This window comes from Oryzias melastigma, linkage group LG9 (genome assembly GCF_002922805.2).
Source record: "Oryzias melastigma strain HK-1 linkage group LG9, ASM292280v2, whole genome shotgun sequence".
In the NCBI taxonomy this organism is placed as follows: Eukaryota; Metazoa; Chordata; class Actinopteri; order Beloniformes; family Adrianichthyidae; genus Oryzias; species Oryzias melastigma.
Genome location: NC_050520.1, coordinates 31,444,057 through 31,460,982, shown reverse-complemented (window position 1 = coordinate 31,460,982; position 16,926 = coordinate 31,444,057). Strand labels below are relative to the sequence as shown.

At 38.4% G+C, this 16,926-nt stretch overlaps 2 protein-coding genes across 2 annotated transcripts in view; one reads left to right on the top strand and one right to left on the bottom strand.

The window, feature by feature from the left end:
- The window catches only part of ogfod2 (2-oxoglutarate and iron-dependent oxygenase domain containing 2), a gene marked incomplete in the record, with an annotated part of 4,907 nt that extends 3,582 nt beyond the window's left edge, over positions 1–1,325 (top strand). Inside the window, 2 exon segments of the mRNA XM_024274836.2 lie at positions 247–504; positions 596–1,325. Of these exon segments, the coding sequence (XP_024130604.1) occupies positions 247–504; positions 596–832 (495 nt within the window).
- Positions 1,326–3,422: 2,097 nt separating this feature from the next.
- slc4a5a (solute carrier family 4 member 5a) overlaps positions 3,423–16,926 on the bottom strand; it is a 52,257-nt gene continuing 38,753 nt past the window's right edge. Inside the window, exons 15-26 of the mRNA XM_024276201.2 lie at positions 16,114–16,385; positions 13,643–13,704; positions 13,156–13,347; positions 12,927–13,040; positions 11,005–11,166; positions 10,348–10,526; positions 10,186–10,258; positions 9,162–9,230; positions 8,649–8,822; positions 7,204–7,395; positions 7,026–7,084; positions 3,423–4,409 (exon numbers count right to left, since the gene is read on the bottom strand). Of these exons, the coding sequence (XP_024131969.1) occupies positions 4,244–4,409; positions 7,026–7,084; positions 7,204–7,395; positions 8,649–8,822; positions 9,162–9,230; positions 10,186–10,258; positions 10,348–10,526; positions 11,005–11,166; positions 12,927–13,040; positions 13,156–13,347; positions 13,643–13,704; positions 16,114–16,385 (1,714 nt within the window). The 3' untranslated portion in view covers positions 3,423–4,243. The remainder of the gene's footprint in view (positions 4,410–7,025; positions 7,085–7,203; positions 7,396–8,648; positions 8,823–9,161; positions 9,231–10,185; positions 10,259–10,347; positions 10,527–11,004; positions 11,167–12,926; positions 13,041–13,155; positions 13,348–13,642; positions 13,705–16,113; positions 16,386–16,926) is intronic.

Genomic DNA, 16,926 nt, shown 5'->3' with positions numbered 1-16,926 from the left:
TATAAAAAACCTTTTTATAAGTCAAACAGATTCTTTTTAATATTCAGTTACACTTGATGGGATAAAATGGATTCTGTTGTGTTTATGAAATGTTGCATACCATTGAAAAATTAATTCTAAACAAAAGTTTTAATTGAGTACACAGATGTTCAGCAAAAAAGACTATTTAAGATTATAACTGAGCTTGGAAGTGTCAAACAATGAGACTTATTTTTGGGAAGTTCTCATTCATATCCTCTGCATCAGATTCTCCTGAATGAGCTTGGCTTTGATGAGACCTTCATCACGCCTCTCCGAGAGCAGTATTTGCTTCCACTCACCTCTTTGCTTTACCCAGACTGTGGGGGGCGTTGTCTGGACAGCCACAAGGCCTTTGTGGTCAAATATGACATGAATGAAGACTTGGACCTGAGCTATCATTATGACAATGCAGAGGTCACACTTAATGTCTCCATTGGTAAAGACTTCACTGAGGGCAACCTTTATTTTGGCGATATGAGACAGGTGAGATGGTCACCCCTACTATTTTTTTCATTAAAGTTAAATTGGTCCAAATAACTTGCGTTAAATGATTGCTCTTTTAAACTCTTTGCAGGTTCCTGTTAGTGAGACCAAGATTACAGAGGCTGAACACAGGATCACTGAAGGCCTCCTCCACCGGGGGCAGCACATGCACGGGGCGTTGCCCATCTCTCATGGCCAGCGCTGGAACCTCATCATCTGGATGAGAGCCTCACAGGAGCGCAACAAGCTGTGCCCCATGTGCAACAGCAAGCCCTCACTGGTGGAGGGACGGGGCTTTGCTGATGGCTTCACCAAAGCAAACTCATAGTTTATGTTCCAGCGAGCTGGGGAACTTGTAGCCTTCATCTTTTGCACAATTGCATCATTTTCCATTAAAAAAATTGGGACATTTTTGTTTATTATGAAGTTCAATTGCAGGTGTTTGACATTCAGTTAATTTTCCTATTCTCCAGTGATCAATGCACCACCACCTCAGTCCCAGAACCTCGATCACGAGGTTCCGGCAGCAGACAGAAAAAAATAAATACATACACCGTTCAGAAACTTAAGCACAAAAAATGTTCCTTTGTGTTGAAAAAAATACCCAAATGAATGAGGATTTATGTAAAGACTAAATATGACCAATCTTTTTGCCCTGAAAGATAATCGGAGTCTGGATTGAGTGTTAAAAAATTGCATTGTGAGGAAAAAAAAATCCTGTTATTTCCTTTATGGAATATTTAAAATCAGAAGCAACTTCTACACATCAACTGTGTTTAATTTAATCTTCATCAACTGTAAACAGAACAAAAATAAAAAAATCTACTCACATGTTTAGACTTTAACTAAATTTCTTGTAGTAGCATTTTATTTTGAAAATAGATTTTCAAAAACTTTAAGCTTTAAAATGCAAACTACTGTCCCATTCGGACCGATCCATGAAAATTGTCTATCGTCTAATTTAAACTGGCCAATGGCCTGAAAAGGCTGGAGACCACTGGTATGAGATGTTAATATAAAAGTGTTATTTTTCTAAATTGCTGGATAATAATTTTCTCTTGGCCTTTTGAAAATCATTACTTGTATTTTTCTGAGTGTACGTCGCACTGGAATAAAGGTCACAGCAGCCCAAAACATATAATAAAGAAGAAAGAAAATCATGTTTACGTTGGACTTTTGGGGGAAATGTCTTTATACCAAAATACGGTAATAAGAAAATACATTTCATCTTGAAAAGGCAAACTATAATCTGAATATATAACAATAATGAACTGAACATATGCACACTTCCCTACTGTAAAGCATTGATGCTTATTTATTTAACATTTCTAAACAATGGGAGGATCAGCCCCTTGAGATGGCACATCTCGTTTTCGAAGGGTTCCTCTTTAAACAGATAACTTAAATGAAGACGGACTATATTGTAATCGACAAACAGGATTATTTGTGTCGCTTTGGAATAATTCTTTCAAGCCTGAGTGGTACCTCATTTTCTGAGCTGCTGTCAGTAGTAAACATTGACACATATACAGTGCCTTGTATAAGTTATATATATATATATATATATATATTCAATTACATATAAATCACACCATTCACTGTATCAGAGAACTGGACCAATCACGTGTGATGTTACACATAGACAATTAACTCTAGTTTCAACAAAATAAAGTCAATTCAGTCGTTATTTTGGAATCAGACTTCATCAGTAAGCAGTGATTGGTCTGAGTTTGTCTGAGTCTATGTTTCTATGGCAACCGCTCTCCAGTCAGGAGTGAGCATATTCTAAGACCACACCCCCTCCACTAGAAGCGAGCTCGGGAGAATTGGTCAATCAAATCTTCCAAATGTTCAACATGAGACCACATATTCTTATTGAAGCATCTGATTGACCAGTTTATGACTTAAAGGGGCCCTACCATCAAAATTCTACTTTTTGAGGTTTTAAATGCATTATACAGTTCATTACTCACTTTTAAGAACCCCAAAGCGGTATTTTGATCCGTTCATGCATTTAAGAGTCTTCTTCTTTTCCTTTCGGCTTTTCCCTTCAGGGGTCGCCACAGCGAATCAGTTTCCTCCATCTAAGCCTGTCTTCAGCATCCTCCACTCTAACACCAGCCACCTTCATGTCTTCATTCACTGCATCCATAAACCTCCTCTTTGGTCTTCCTCTAGACCTCTTTCCTGCAGCTCTAGACTCAGCATCCTTCTACCAATATATTCACTGTCTCTCCTCTGAACATGTCCAAACCATCTCAGTCTGGCCTCTCTGACTTTATCTCCAAAACCTCTAACATGTGCTGTCCCTCTGATGTATTCATTCCTGATCCTATCCATCCTGGTCACTCCCAAAGAGAACCTCAGCATCTTCATCTCTGCTACCTCCAGCTCTGCTTCCTGTCTTTTCTTCAGTCCCACTGTTTCTAGTCCAAACAACATGGCTGGTCTCACCACAGTCTTGTACACCTTTCCTTTCATTTGTGCTGAAACTCTTCTGTCACACATCACACCTGACACTTTTCTCCACCCATTCCAACCTGCTTGCACTCTCCTCTTCACTTCTTTTCCACACTCTCCATTACTCTGTACTGTTGACCCTAAATACTTAAACTCCTCCCCCTTCTTTATCTCTTCTCCCTGTAACCTCACTCTTCCACTCTGGTTCCTCTCATTCACACACATGTACTCTGTCTTACTGCGGCTAACCTTCATTCCTCTCCTTTCCAGGGCAAACCTCCACCTCTCTAACTCCACCTCCACCTGTTCCCTGCTCTCACTACAAATCACAATATCATCTGCAAACATCATAGTCCAGTTCATGCATTTAAGAGTAATCCTGTTAAAACCTGCACAGTCTGCAGCAGCCCCTCCCATACCCATGAAAACGAGCGGTTGGAAACGTGCCGACATAAGATTGATCCCAACAGGTCCCTCCAGGAAGAGTCTGCTCTGACAGCACCGCCCCCAGACTAGCAACAACACTCAATTTCTCCACAGAACTAGTGGGGGAGGGGTCATCCAGTCCAGTTCTCATGTACAGTTGATGGTCACACCCCCCCACCAAACTATGAAAACATTTTACCCTGAAGAATAAAAAAAGAAGCTCTGACTAGACTTTTTTTCGTAAATATCTTTTATTGTGTTTCTTACAGTACACTGAGCATCTGTGTACGGGTTCACATGAGCCGCTCGCTCGTGCAAAAATAAAACACTCAAGTGTGAAAACCATATGAACTTCATCTGTACAGAGACATGAATACAGTCAGAGCTTTTGGTTGTTTCTTTTTGTTCCTGTGAAATGTATTGGAGTGGAGATTTGAACTAAACAGAAGAAGGACAGAGAAAGGAGAGCTGGCTCGTTGGGTTCAGAAGCACAGCAACTCAAGAACAACAACAGACACTGTACAGGCTCTGAAGAATAACTCCAATGGGCTTCACTTTTAATTGAGGAGCAATTCCAACATCAAGTTATCACTTTAAGTGTCAGTACTAAAGTTATAGTTTCCACATTAAATTTTCTATGAAATAAATGCTTTCTCTTTTTAGGGTAAATAATAAATACTATACACAGCTGAACATTCTTTATGAATCATTGATTTAAAGGTTCTCCAGGATTCATGGCAGCTATAGTCCCACATCAGTTTGGACATGTTTGAGTCACTATCCTGCCTGTGGGTCAGCACTCGCTGCTCTCACTGTTCAGTAGTGTGGTTTCCCATAAACGGATGTTTTGGGCTTATAACGTGGTCTCACTGCTCAAGTCTCGGTGTCGGCGGTGGTCCATGTCCGAGTCGTAGTCCGACTCCATCTCGATCTTGACCTGCGGCACAGGGCAGGCCATCCCTCGGCTCATAGGCATGGCTGGAGATGACGGGCAGGAGATCTTCAAGTGGAGGGTGATGCTGAAGAAGGGCAAGCTCCAGTTACACACATAATTGAGGACGGAAGACACCAAAAAGGGTACCGAAATTTAAGGTATTAAATGAAGTTGTATGGGAAAGTAAAAAAAGATCAGATTATCAAAAGGATTGGATAAAAACAAAACTTCTGTCTTTTTTAGACATTTACGGTCTACTCAAGCATAAATCTCTCATCAAGCTATTGTCTACACAAATCTTTAATATTCTTTACAGTCAGATTCACCTTACTCTTTCAAAGCAATGCAGACACAATCAGAAAATAGAAGTTCTAGTTTCACCACAGATATTTAACTCATAAGAACCCAGACCAATTTTTCTTAAAATAAAAACAATGTGGGAAGTACCACAGACCTAGTGGACCACAGAACACATTTCTGATGTTCTGTTACACTGATGTCCCCATGAGTTCTTATGGGTTAAAACGACGACTCCGAAAGCCAGAGCCAGATCAGATTTCACATCACTTGGAAGAAAAAGAAACAACCAAAACAACGTCTGCAGCCTTTGAAGGCATCTATCTTCAGTGAATCACATGCATAAGGTACACACCAAACTAAAGCACAGCACATGTCTGTAGTCATCCACTTGATTTACACACACAAATTGTCAGGTCACAAAAAAGAATACTGAGGACAAATACTGAGTACTTTGTTGCATCGTTGGGTGTTTTGCTAAGCTGCATGTGAAAAGAGAAGTGTGGTGTTCTGACTGTCAGAGATTTGGTAAATAAAACTGGGAGTGAATCGTCTGGATTACAGATTACTTTAAATCACACTGGGATCATCTGCATTGCCTTAAAGAGCATGGAAAGGAAATAAAGGCAGAACATGACAAAGGTTAGCTGAGAAGAGTGTTAAAGAACCACTTGCAATGGAAACATCCAACTTTAAGGTAAATATTGAATCAAATTTTATGTATTCCATGACTTTAAATGTCAGCATGTCTAGTGTATTTTGTTTCTGAGTACTGGAAAGCATACAGCAATGAAACAGTGCTTTTAAAATAAAACTTTTTATGCAAAAGTATGGGTCACTTTATTTAAATTACTCTGTGTTCAGTTACTTTGCTTTACTAGTATTTGGTTGAACATAAAAACTCAAAAGTCAGTGCTGTCAATTGCAAATTCAAAGTACTGGCTTAATGTTTAATTGCCCAAGGCTGTTCCAGTGAAACCCTCCACACAGGGATTGGTGCATTTTTTCAATAAAATTAACTACTGAAATATTAACCAAATTTAATTTATGACCCTCCCAGAGCCCTCAGGTCTGCTGGTGGTCCCAAAGGTCAGAAGAAAAACCTACGGTGAGACCACATTCCAGCTCTGTGGAACAGCCTGCCTGAGGATGTAAGAGCTTCATCCACTGTGAAGGTTTTTTTATGACAAAACTCTAAACTTATCTTGATAGCTTAGCTTTGAAGTAGTTTTTAGATTTCTTCCTGTTATAATTAAATAGACTTTTTTTTTCCCCTGCTGGTTTTTGTAAAATATGTATCTGTGTTAGTGGGAGGGTTGTTAATATAGACAAAGTGCTCTATAGATAAAGTTGAATTTGAATTGCATCAATTGAAATAGAGGTGCGAGGATTGGGTTTTTCTTTCAGTTGACAACAAATATTTTAGTTTTTTTGCAGAATGAAGAGCGTGACCACAAACATTGCAAAGTGAATATAATATATAGGTGGGTGAGGGGCTCATGGTTTTTTTGGAGTATAACAGTTTGATCTTAATGATGAAAAAAGTTCATGTGGTTTCTCTGGAAAAAAAAAAGTGCAATTTGTGGGGGCAGTATCATGATATGGGTGTGGTTCAGATAGTTGGGCTAAGGGTAAGAAGTATTACGAGAATACTTGCTAAAATACACAATTTTACTCTTCCATGAAAAAAAAAATCTCTTATGGTGAAACATGTGTAAAGATGACACTGTTATGTGCAACATGGTGTGGTAAGTGTTTGGTGAAAATATAAATATGGCCCAGAATAACAGCAGTGTTTCAGAAACAGCAACACTTCTTCATCGTCCACGAGAAAGGGCCACATATTCAGGCAATAGACAGACACAAGAAGTGATGGGCACATGTCTTCCTACACATTTAAAAAAAATAAGATAATAAAAAAAGGTGATCTATATCGGCTGAAAAAGCTAGATGAGACCAAAGTTGTATCTATGATGCAAGTACAAGTAATGCAATCAAAAAGCAATAAATCTATTCCTGTTTTACAATCTGAATTTAGGTTGTTCTAAATTTGAACAAAAATAATAAAGTAAAGTGCATTTTAATCATACTTTATACTAGTAGGTTATTCACAGTACAACAAAATTGAAAAACTACAGGTAGTTTAAAGTTTTAGTTATACACAGTTCTGGACATTGAACATACACTTCACTAGTCAGTAAATACATTAATCTATTTCTGTATTCATGTTGGACAAGAACTAATATTCCTTTAACTTTTTGTGAGCTGATGCTTAAATTTGGTCTAATGAAATCAGAATACACTTCGAGCAGCAGCGTGTTGACAGTACGCTCCCCACTGAGACTCCACTACATCTGGGTAGACAAGATCTTTGTAGGGTATGTGCAGTTTGAGAACACAGTACCTGCGATCCATGTCAGAGTCTGAGCTGGGGGAGTGGTTGGGGTACGAGTGGTACTTCTCCTGTGAGCAAACACAGACACCGACACACACACAGATATAGAACACACAAAGATCAGACACTCCTTTAATGATGTTTCATCCCTGCATGGGGCAAGAAAAGCAGGGCAAGAATTTCACACCTCTTCATCACTGTATTCTGCTTTGGGCTTTTTCTTCTCCTTATCTTTATCCTTGTCCTTCTCTTTACCCTTCTTCTTGTCGTCATCCTTCTTCTTCTTTTCTTTCTCTGGGAGGAGGTCGTCCAGCCAGGCTAAGTCATGCTGGGAGAAAACCCAATCCATCATCTTTCGGACCACCATCAGACCCAAGATCTGTCAGGAGTGACAGACATACAAGAGGGACTTTAAAATCCATCATTCTGTGTCTTCTTAGTTAAATATCTATAACATTGGAGTAAAAATGTACTTGAAGTGTAATGCTACATTCACGTCGGCACTGAGCTTTTAAGCATCAACTTCCAATGAAAAGTCAATTTTAATGTGCAAATACACATGTAGCTTTCATGATTAAAACGTGTCACTACGCAAATTTTTAATGTTTCTGTCACACCGGCCTCGGGAACAAACATTCAAGTGTCCATTTCTAATGAAAAGTCTTTGTTAATGTGCAAATATGCATGTCTTGGGCTTCCGTGCGTGTTCATACGTCCTTACGCAAGTTTTTATTGCTACATCGTCTCGGCAACACGTTCAAGCAGCTACTTCCAATGAAAAGTCTATGTAAACACATGTATATGCACGTTTTGGGCTTTTTCATTCAAGACCCCTGCATTCACAAGTCTCTTAGCAAGTATTTAATTCTATGGTGGTGCAGTGGTAGGGCGGTCGATTCCTGATCGGAATATCCATGATTCAATTCCTGCCTTGCCCATCCATGTGTCCAAGTGTCCTTGGGCAAGACACTATACCCCAGATTTCCCCTATTGGAAGGTTGGCGCCAGTGTTCGGCAGCGGAGCCACCACCAGTGTGTGAATGTGTGTGTGAATGGGTGAATGGGTCTGTGACTGTGAAGCGCTTTGGGCCCTCAAAGGAGGGTAGAAAGAGCTATACAAGTATACACCATTTACCATTCTTTTAACCCTTTAACACATGAGGCGTCATCGTTGACACATAAATAATTTTTGGTATTGATACATTTTCTTATTTATATTACAAAAAACATAGAGTGAACCCTCGTGCTCTCTTATGGGGTGCAGATGACCCACCCTTACATTGAGGTGTTAGCCCTTCCATGACAAAGGTGGACAAGACTTCATGTCTGTCATTGGACACCAGTAAAGATAGACAATCATTGAAAAAAAATTTCAGCGCACTGTCTTGTGAGATCCAAATGACCCCACTTTTAATGTAAACAAGCCTAGGAAAACGGAAGAGTTAAATGCATATATTTCTCAAAACCAAATCTCCGACATGCATCTTAACATAAAAACAAATGCTCTACTTATCCCACTGTTTATCCAAATTGTATCCATTCAAACAAACTTGAAACATTAAGTGACAATGAATCCAATATTTTCTGTTTTCCATTAAGAAACAATACATATAGGCGACATCTGGCACATACCATAACAGGAAAAATGATGGCTAAGAAGGTGGATTTGAGGACCCAGAGCACAGCAAGACACATAATCTGAATCAGGGTGAACAGGTGTACCCTCCTCAGAGGAACGTGTCGGAGAAACGAATAGTCTGGCTGGTGCTTGGATGGCATCATGAACAGCTTAATCCTGTCCCAAAACTGCAGAGATATGAATGAGATGATAAACAGGAAGGTGAGAAGAGAATAAGTTAAATTTCAGAATAGTTCTGTTAGAAACTGATTCTATGCACCACACCTCTGTTTACCCCCACAGAAAAAAGCACAGATACTGTACCAAAACATACAAAACAAAGTGGAGTTCATAGTTATACCAATTATTAATATACATAATTTATCTATTTAAGAAAATTTAGCTGTATAGCAAGTATGTACTGATATCCCCAGCTCTACTGTTAATTTGCTTTAAGCGAGTAGCAAATGATTAATATCAGAATTGATTTTTTTTAATATGTCAAACCCACCAATAGATTACAGTACCTGGATTCCACTGAGCGAGGCCACACCCATGTAGAGGAAGACTCCGTACAGCACAGGCATGGGGATGAACTATGATCGACAAAAAAGACCAACAATAGCTCGCCGTTACATTAGAAAGAAAGATGGACCAAACATCTAAAACATATGTGACCCAGAATGAGAAATAAATGTATTATTATTTATTATTTAACTAGCTGTTAAATATCTTTAATTGGATTCATTCATATTTGCACCATTTCATACTTTATATGCTTATAGAAAGTGTGTACCCTATGTGCAAGGATAGGGTGTCCTAATTTTTTCTTCGACTGTATTTGTCTTGGAGCTTGTGGCTCGCCAATTGTAGCATCTATGTCACAGCTACAAGCTTTTTTAAAAATCTTTGTGTCTGCTCCTGATTTATATAAATAAAAACTCACAAATCCAATTTTAAGCTTAATTTTCTTTTTATATGTTCTCAGAAAAATGCCACAGGAACATGTTAAAAAAATAAAAAAACACAATATTAATTTGAATTGGTCTTAAACAACACTCACATGAAAAAATAAAAATAAATAACTAAATAAAGCATGTTGCCCACTTCAATAGGTTTGGAAGTTGTACTTGCTTTTCATGACTTTTGTTTTTCTCCAAGTAGCATGGGGCATGTTAGAGTACAGTGGAAGTAAATCTAACATGGGGCTGAAAAAAACTACCCTAAAATTTACCTTTATACAGTGTCTAAATTGCAGAAGTAGGGAGATTCAGCTACATGGTTAACAAACTACAGCCTAATAGAAACCTAAGATCTAAAATTCTCCTTTTAAGGATTTTAAAGAAATTCAAATATTTGTAATAATTCTCCTCTACAGATTTTTTTGTGCAGATTGCTCATTTAAAAATCTTTTTTAGTGAGATCTTGCATTAGAAACAATGATGATAACTGTACTAAGTATGCCACTTTTAACATGAAAAAGATCAAAAATAAACTAGAAACAATCAGACTAAAACAAATAAGCTGCGATTACATCCAAAGTGTACAAACCTTTAAAACTGGAGCCAGGAAAATGGAAACTCCAGTGAGAACAAACACCAGTATCCCTGTCACTCTCTGCTCCCTGCGTTTGAAATAACAACATTTATATGCAAGATCAAGACCAGAATGCATTGCATTGATTCTGTCTGAATCTAGTGTGAATATCATTACCTGACCCCGAGAAACTGTGGCTGTTCTCCTGGAGCGCTGGATTCACTTTCCATTTTCAGGGAGTCGATGTGCGCAATAGAGATGACAGTTGCAGCGACATACCAGGGAAGGCCCAAGAAAGAACATGCAGCCATGAGGACGCCCACCCAGAACAAGTCCAGGTGGTAGCCACAGCCTTTCTGCAATTCAATTGAGATGATGTAGGAAATAAAGTGATGAAGATTGGATTATGTTGGAAATTTACGCCAAGATTTTATTTTTCTAAACTTTCAGCTGTTAACGGGTGATAATGGGAAACAGCTTCACTTTCTACAGATAAGGTCTTATCATTTTCTGGGAATCACACAAGAAAAATTAAACCCTTCTTTTTAAATGTTTTTCAATTTGGCTTCTCTCCCAAATTTCTATAGCTTCTTATTGAACTTCAAAAATGAATCACGTCTCCCTGTTTTTCCTGATTTTCTTCTTACCTAACTTTTAAAGCTTCTACTCACACAAAATAATTAAATGTTTAATATACTGTAGTAAAAATTACTTAATATTTCACTAGAGTGTTATTAGTTTAACAGCAACCTTTTTTCATCTACAGGAATCTAACAGACTGAGTATAGATGGCAGATGGATAAATGGTGGTATGAACCTGTGTGTCCTGCCCACCTTAAGTTTGTTCTCTTTGCGGTTAACAATGACAGCACTGATCTGCTGGTCCATGAAGATGAGAATAGTCACGAGGAGAGCGGGGACAAAGCTGGCCACGTACACCCACCACGGATTCTTCCCAAACGGCATCACCAGCCAGCCTCGATCTGGGCGTGTGGGCTAGTGGAACAGAGAAGGTTGTTCAAACTCTTGAAAGTGCTCACACTTTATAAAAAATATCCAATATGCACAGTAAATAGTGAGAATGTCAGAATAAAGATCTACATATAATAGTGTTGCATTTAAAGACAATTAAAAATAGATTAAGGACTCTATCTAGCAATGCCCTGTGGTCCCATGTAATCTTTTATTAAACTTTTATTAATTGGACGAATAGCTAACTAATGGTAACGGTAATGTGCTTAAAATGTTTGTTCACTTAAACATTTGAAAAGAAGCTTGTTAGCCCATTGCCACGCTGCAGCCATTAATTGCTGTATTGTTAGCATTTCATAAGCTCTTAAAACATTTTTGTTTTGCAGAACTGTGGAGCAGGCTGGAGTACTCTAAGTAATACCTGGATTAAAAAGAAACTGTAACTTAAAGTTTAGCAGATTTACAGCAGTAGCATGTTTGGTCAGGGGTCTGCACCCTCATGCTCCGGAGACACTTTTTGTATGGAAATAAAATAGTATCATTCCCATTTGTGAATGCTCAATTCTTGATTTGTAACTCATACAACATTTGTGCATAGGTACAAAAAAATATGAAATAAAAAAAAATACAATCTCCATACTTTTGTCCCTATATTTGGATTTAAAGAAAAATGTAAATGCTTAGAGGAAAAAAAAGTTAGTTATTTGGATGTATTTTATTTTGAAAGGAACTTGTATGTGCTGATGTTTAAAGCAGGAGTCTGCAACCTTCAACTCTCACAGAGACCTTCAGGTCATTTTCTTATGGACTAAAACCCAACAGGAGCCACAAAGGCTCGCTTCATCCTTTAGAAAAATAAGACACCGATTTGTAATTATTTCAACGCTACCATTATAATAAATAAAAATTAACTTTTTTTGTATGAATAAAACATAAATATGAATAGAAAATACCTTTTTTTTTTGTCCCCAAAAAGTGAAACCGTTTATAACTTCTGGCAGAGATTCACATGATTTCCTTTTAAAATAAAAGACACCTTGTGTGACAGATTCAGCTCAATCCTGCCAATGTAGTAGCAGGTTGTGTAATGTCAGCAGTGATTTAAAAAAATAAGTTTAGTACATGAATCCAACTCAAAAAATAAATCAGAGCCATTTGTGACTCTCAATTTATTTCTCAACTCATAAGGCACACTTATATATTGTTTAAAAATAGAAAATACATTTTATAATCCACTTTGCCTTAATTTTGGTTGTACTTTCTGACTTCCAATTGATTTTCCATGGTAAACTTCACACAAAAATCTGAATTCTTTTCGCTCAGTACCATTATTTTTGTCTAACCAGATAAATGGAAGGGTAAAAGAGCAACATGTCTCTCTGGAGCCACAGAATGCAGAGCCCTGGTCTAAAGTAAAATGAATTAAAGTTGTTATACACCACTGTTATAATTTAATTATTGTAAATAAAAGGCTTGATGGCTGTAAATTGTATTTTTCCAAATGATGAGGTGGGACTTTGCATTTCTCGTTGCGTTTTAGTCAGTAAAAGTGTCCTAAATTTTTTTTTTTTTTTTTGCGTCAAAGGTTGCAGACCCCTGGGTTAGGTACACCTGTATCCAGTCTGTGTGCTGGTTAGTCTGACCGAAACCAGAGATCAGAAAAATGAACAAAAACTTTTCCTTTCTTCAAAAACTAACTCCTTGAAATCCTTTACTGGTAAGAGCTATAACATGTAACCCAGAGTAGTTGACTTTCTAAAGTAAAGTCAGTTAGTAATATTTACCTTAAATTCTGTTGGAACAATTAGCTTGGGAGTTTTAAGCCCCAAAAGCATATCCAGTCCAACAAATGTCATGATGGACATGAAGATTGAGAAGTCACTGATGAGCTTCCTCAGCTGAAGACACAAAGAAACACATCAAAATGAACTACAACGCATAATAAATGACTCTTCCGCTTTGTTTACAAAGAATTTTTGGAACATTTTTCATTAAAAAAGTGAATTTGTTCACCTTGGTGGGAAAATAACGGCTGAACTTGAACTTCTTTAAGGAGACCGTCATGGAGTATGTCCCAAAGAAAAGGATGAAGGACATGAGGGCCAGGTCGGGGACATACTTGCAGGAGTTTCCAACCAGAGAGCCTCCGTACTTCAAGCACTCCTTTTTGCTCAGCTGGCTCCAGTCCAGAGCTGTCACATTCAACTGAGATGGTGGCGGCAGTGGCGGGGAGACGGGAGAAAAAAGAAAAAAAAAGAAGCGTGAAGTGTTTTGACAAAGATACTCAGATTCAAAGTTATCGGCACAGGTGTTCAGGTGGAGGAGAGATGGAGAACTGCAGGAAAGGAGGTGAGAAACACAGTAAGGAGAGAATGAAGGACCAAGCCATGTTTTTGTGTCACAAAGATCTGATGCCAGGGGGTTTCTGTTAAAAAAACAGGATTTTTACCAGGAATGAAAAAAATTAAAAAAGAAAATTAAAAATAAAATAGCCACTTACCCCAGAGACACTAGAGCTGTTATCTGGCATTGGAATTAAACCATTGAAGATCATTGCAGTCACTGTTAGTAAATGAAGGAGAGATAGACAGACAGACGGTTAATGACAAATACAATAAAAAAGCAACAAGGAGAGAAACAAAAGGGAAAGAAACGACAATGTAAAACAAACTGAGAATTCAGCAGCAGGAAATAGCAAAGAGCCATGCAGACAAACAGATACTTACTTGGAAGAGGAGCAGCAGCCACATTGTTAGTGCATGGTATAAAACAAACGAGATAAATCAGTTGCAGAAATCAAAGGCTACAAAAGAGTCAGTAAACTCGCCAAAAGCATATATGTTAAATCCAAACCATCTAGAAAGGAAAATGGAATCTTCTGATGCCTAGCTGATGCACTTTAAGAGGAAATAAAAAATGATATTCAAATAGTTGTGAAAAAAACAAATAATTAGTTCTGTTACCTGAAACTTGCTGTGACAATATATTGAAGCACAGCAACAATATCCACAAGTTCTGTACATACAGTTGTGATCAAGCAAAGAAAACGAGTAAAAAATGAAAGAAGAAAGACGTCCTCCTTTAATTCTACTGGAGGACAAAGATGTTAATGCAACCAATGTTGTCAATTAAGGTTTTTAATCCTCCAGGTGACGTCCTGAAGTCGAGTCGTAGCAACTGGAAGATTATAAATTCATTGACTCAACTTCAAGACAATGTTGCACTTAATAGATCTTCAAATGTAGACTTGCGTTACTGCACTTGGCAACTTTGGCCATCATGTCTCAATCAAAAGTAACAAAAAATTAAAATAGACAAATTTAATAGCTAATCTCTAAACTATTTGGTTTTCACAGACATGATCCCAAAACTACTAATAAGAACGATGTAATCGTAAGCCTAATTAGGCACTTGGCACAAAAGTTCATTTAAGAAATCCCATTTGTCCAGCAGATCTCCAACTATTTTAAAACGTGGATTACATTCTCAGCTGCATATATTTAGGAGCATGGCTGAATCCGAATTCTTCCCCAACCCCTACGGCTTCTCCCTATCCCTCCAATTATAGTGGCATTTGGAGTGGTAGGGTTGTCCAAGATAGTTTTTTTAAGGAGTCTGCATCCCACTGTGCTGCAGAGAAGAAGTATTTTTCTTCATGCTGATGCACTCTGGAGCACAGAAGTTTACATTTAAAAGCAAGTAATAACTTTTTGTTTTAGCAGCTCTGTGCTAACGTAGATGACCGGCGACTATTGATGACATCATCGAGTGGGAGTGACTTCCGAATTTGAAGGCACTATTTTTCAACCACTCCCAGTTTGGAGGGCTAAATGTAGGAGTAGAAAGAAGTTGTAGGGGTAGAGGAAGAATTTGGATTTGGTCTGTGTTTCTGGTAGTGGTAGAGGCAATGCATCAAAATCTCTTCATTTACAGTAATTGTACGACTGCACTAAGTAAACTGATGCCTTGATCCAATGCACATGGATAGATTTCTGATGGTTTTGTGGGTTGCCTGGGTCTGTGGTGGGTCATAGATAGATGTAGCCGCATCTTACCCCCTGTGCTATCTTAGGCATGTTAACATAAAAATTGGGGTCATCTGGACCCCACAAGACAGCAAACTGAACTTTTTTTTCAAGGATTTTTTATCTTCACTGGCATAAAATCCTGTCCACCTTTGTCATGGAAGGGATCCCACATCAGTATAAGGATGGGGTCATCTGGACCCCATAGGGGAGCACAAGGGTTAAAGGGACGACCAGTGTGCCTTGCAGTGTCTTTATGGCTCGTGTGGCCACCTTAAGGGATGTCATGAAAATGGAATGTCCCATTGTCATGGGTGTGGTATGTGTATTGTGAAGTATTTGTAAGAATAATAAGACAGTTATGATGTATGGGTGATGCTGTCGTGCGGCGCCCTAATACTGTACACTCCAATCCAGGGGTGTCAGGATCCAGATCTCAAGGGCTGGGCTTCTATATGTTTTTCCAATTGGCCAAACACACCTGATCTAGGTAATCAGCAGCAGATGAGATCACTGGATCCTTACGCACAAGGTGTGTACACGATACCCAAGTGCCTGTAGGACCCCTCTGTCATCCCCACACAAACTACACTCTAATTTCCTTATTTCTAACAGTCAGGCTGCACATGCTCATCACCTGAGAAACATCAACAGGCCCCTTAAGCAGTGAGCGAAATTTGGGGAGGTTGCAAAAAGGAAAACTGACATAACTGCGTATCACTCTTACGTTTTAAGTATTTACTACAACCTGTAGCCTGCAATATCCCAGTAGAAAATACAGAGTGGTCTACGACCTTAATATGTCATGCAGGCCACCTGCGTGCCTCATACAGGTTTGTCCATTTCTCACCCACGGACACCCGTATAGACCCGTAATTTATATTTTTCCAAGATCTGCCTTTAAGGTAGGCACCCCCCCTCTCCCTTAGTCAAGGGGTGAACTCACTCGGGTCTGGGGCCAGGCACTCGCACTTAAAGGTGGTGACATAGTCGGGCTTGAAGTCAGTGTTGATGGGGTAATATTTGAACGATCCCACCATCTTCTTTATGGCGTCAGAAATGAAGATGAAGGAAATGAGGCTGGAGAAGCCCTCCTCTGTGAAGCGGGTCATGTATTTGATGATGTAGCTGGCGTCTGAAGCCACGAGGATGAAACACTGCAGGCAGGAGTGGATGCCGATCCACAGGCGAAGCTCCATGTAATCTATGCCATTGTTTCTTTGGAGGAGAAAAGGTCAAAGACAAGAGGGGATGAAACAAACCAAAAGTGTTATTTATTGGAAAAGATTCAGAGAAAACATTTCAGATATTTGGATGTGGAGGGAACTGCCTTTGTATCTATTACATATTAGTGTCCCAAGTAAAAACATATACACAATAAATTCTATTATTTCTCATATTTATCTAATTCAGCTCAAAAAGTTGACAAGATAATATTCTGTTGTACTTTTTGGGGAATAAATCACTAACCCGCAATGAAATAGTCTTCTTTTTTTGATTAGACAGATGGTACACCAGGTTAAAAACTGGATTTTTTTTTGTTCCGTTTGACAGTAACAACATTGAAGAGTTTGTAATATAAAGAATGTCATTGTTACAGAAAAACATTTATTTACAAACCATATCCCTTTTAACGGTTTACTTTGCTATATCATACTAGTTATAAAAATGTCTCCCTACAGAAATTAACAGTTTTTTTCCCTCAAAGTTCATGTTTGGATGTGTATTTCATGGTAGACTGTACTAGTATGCTTGTTAA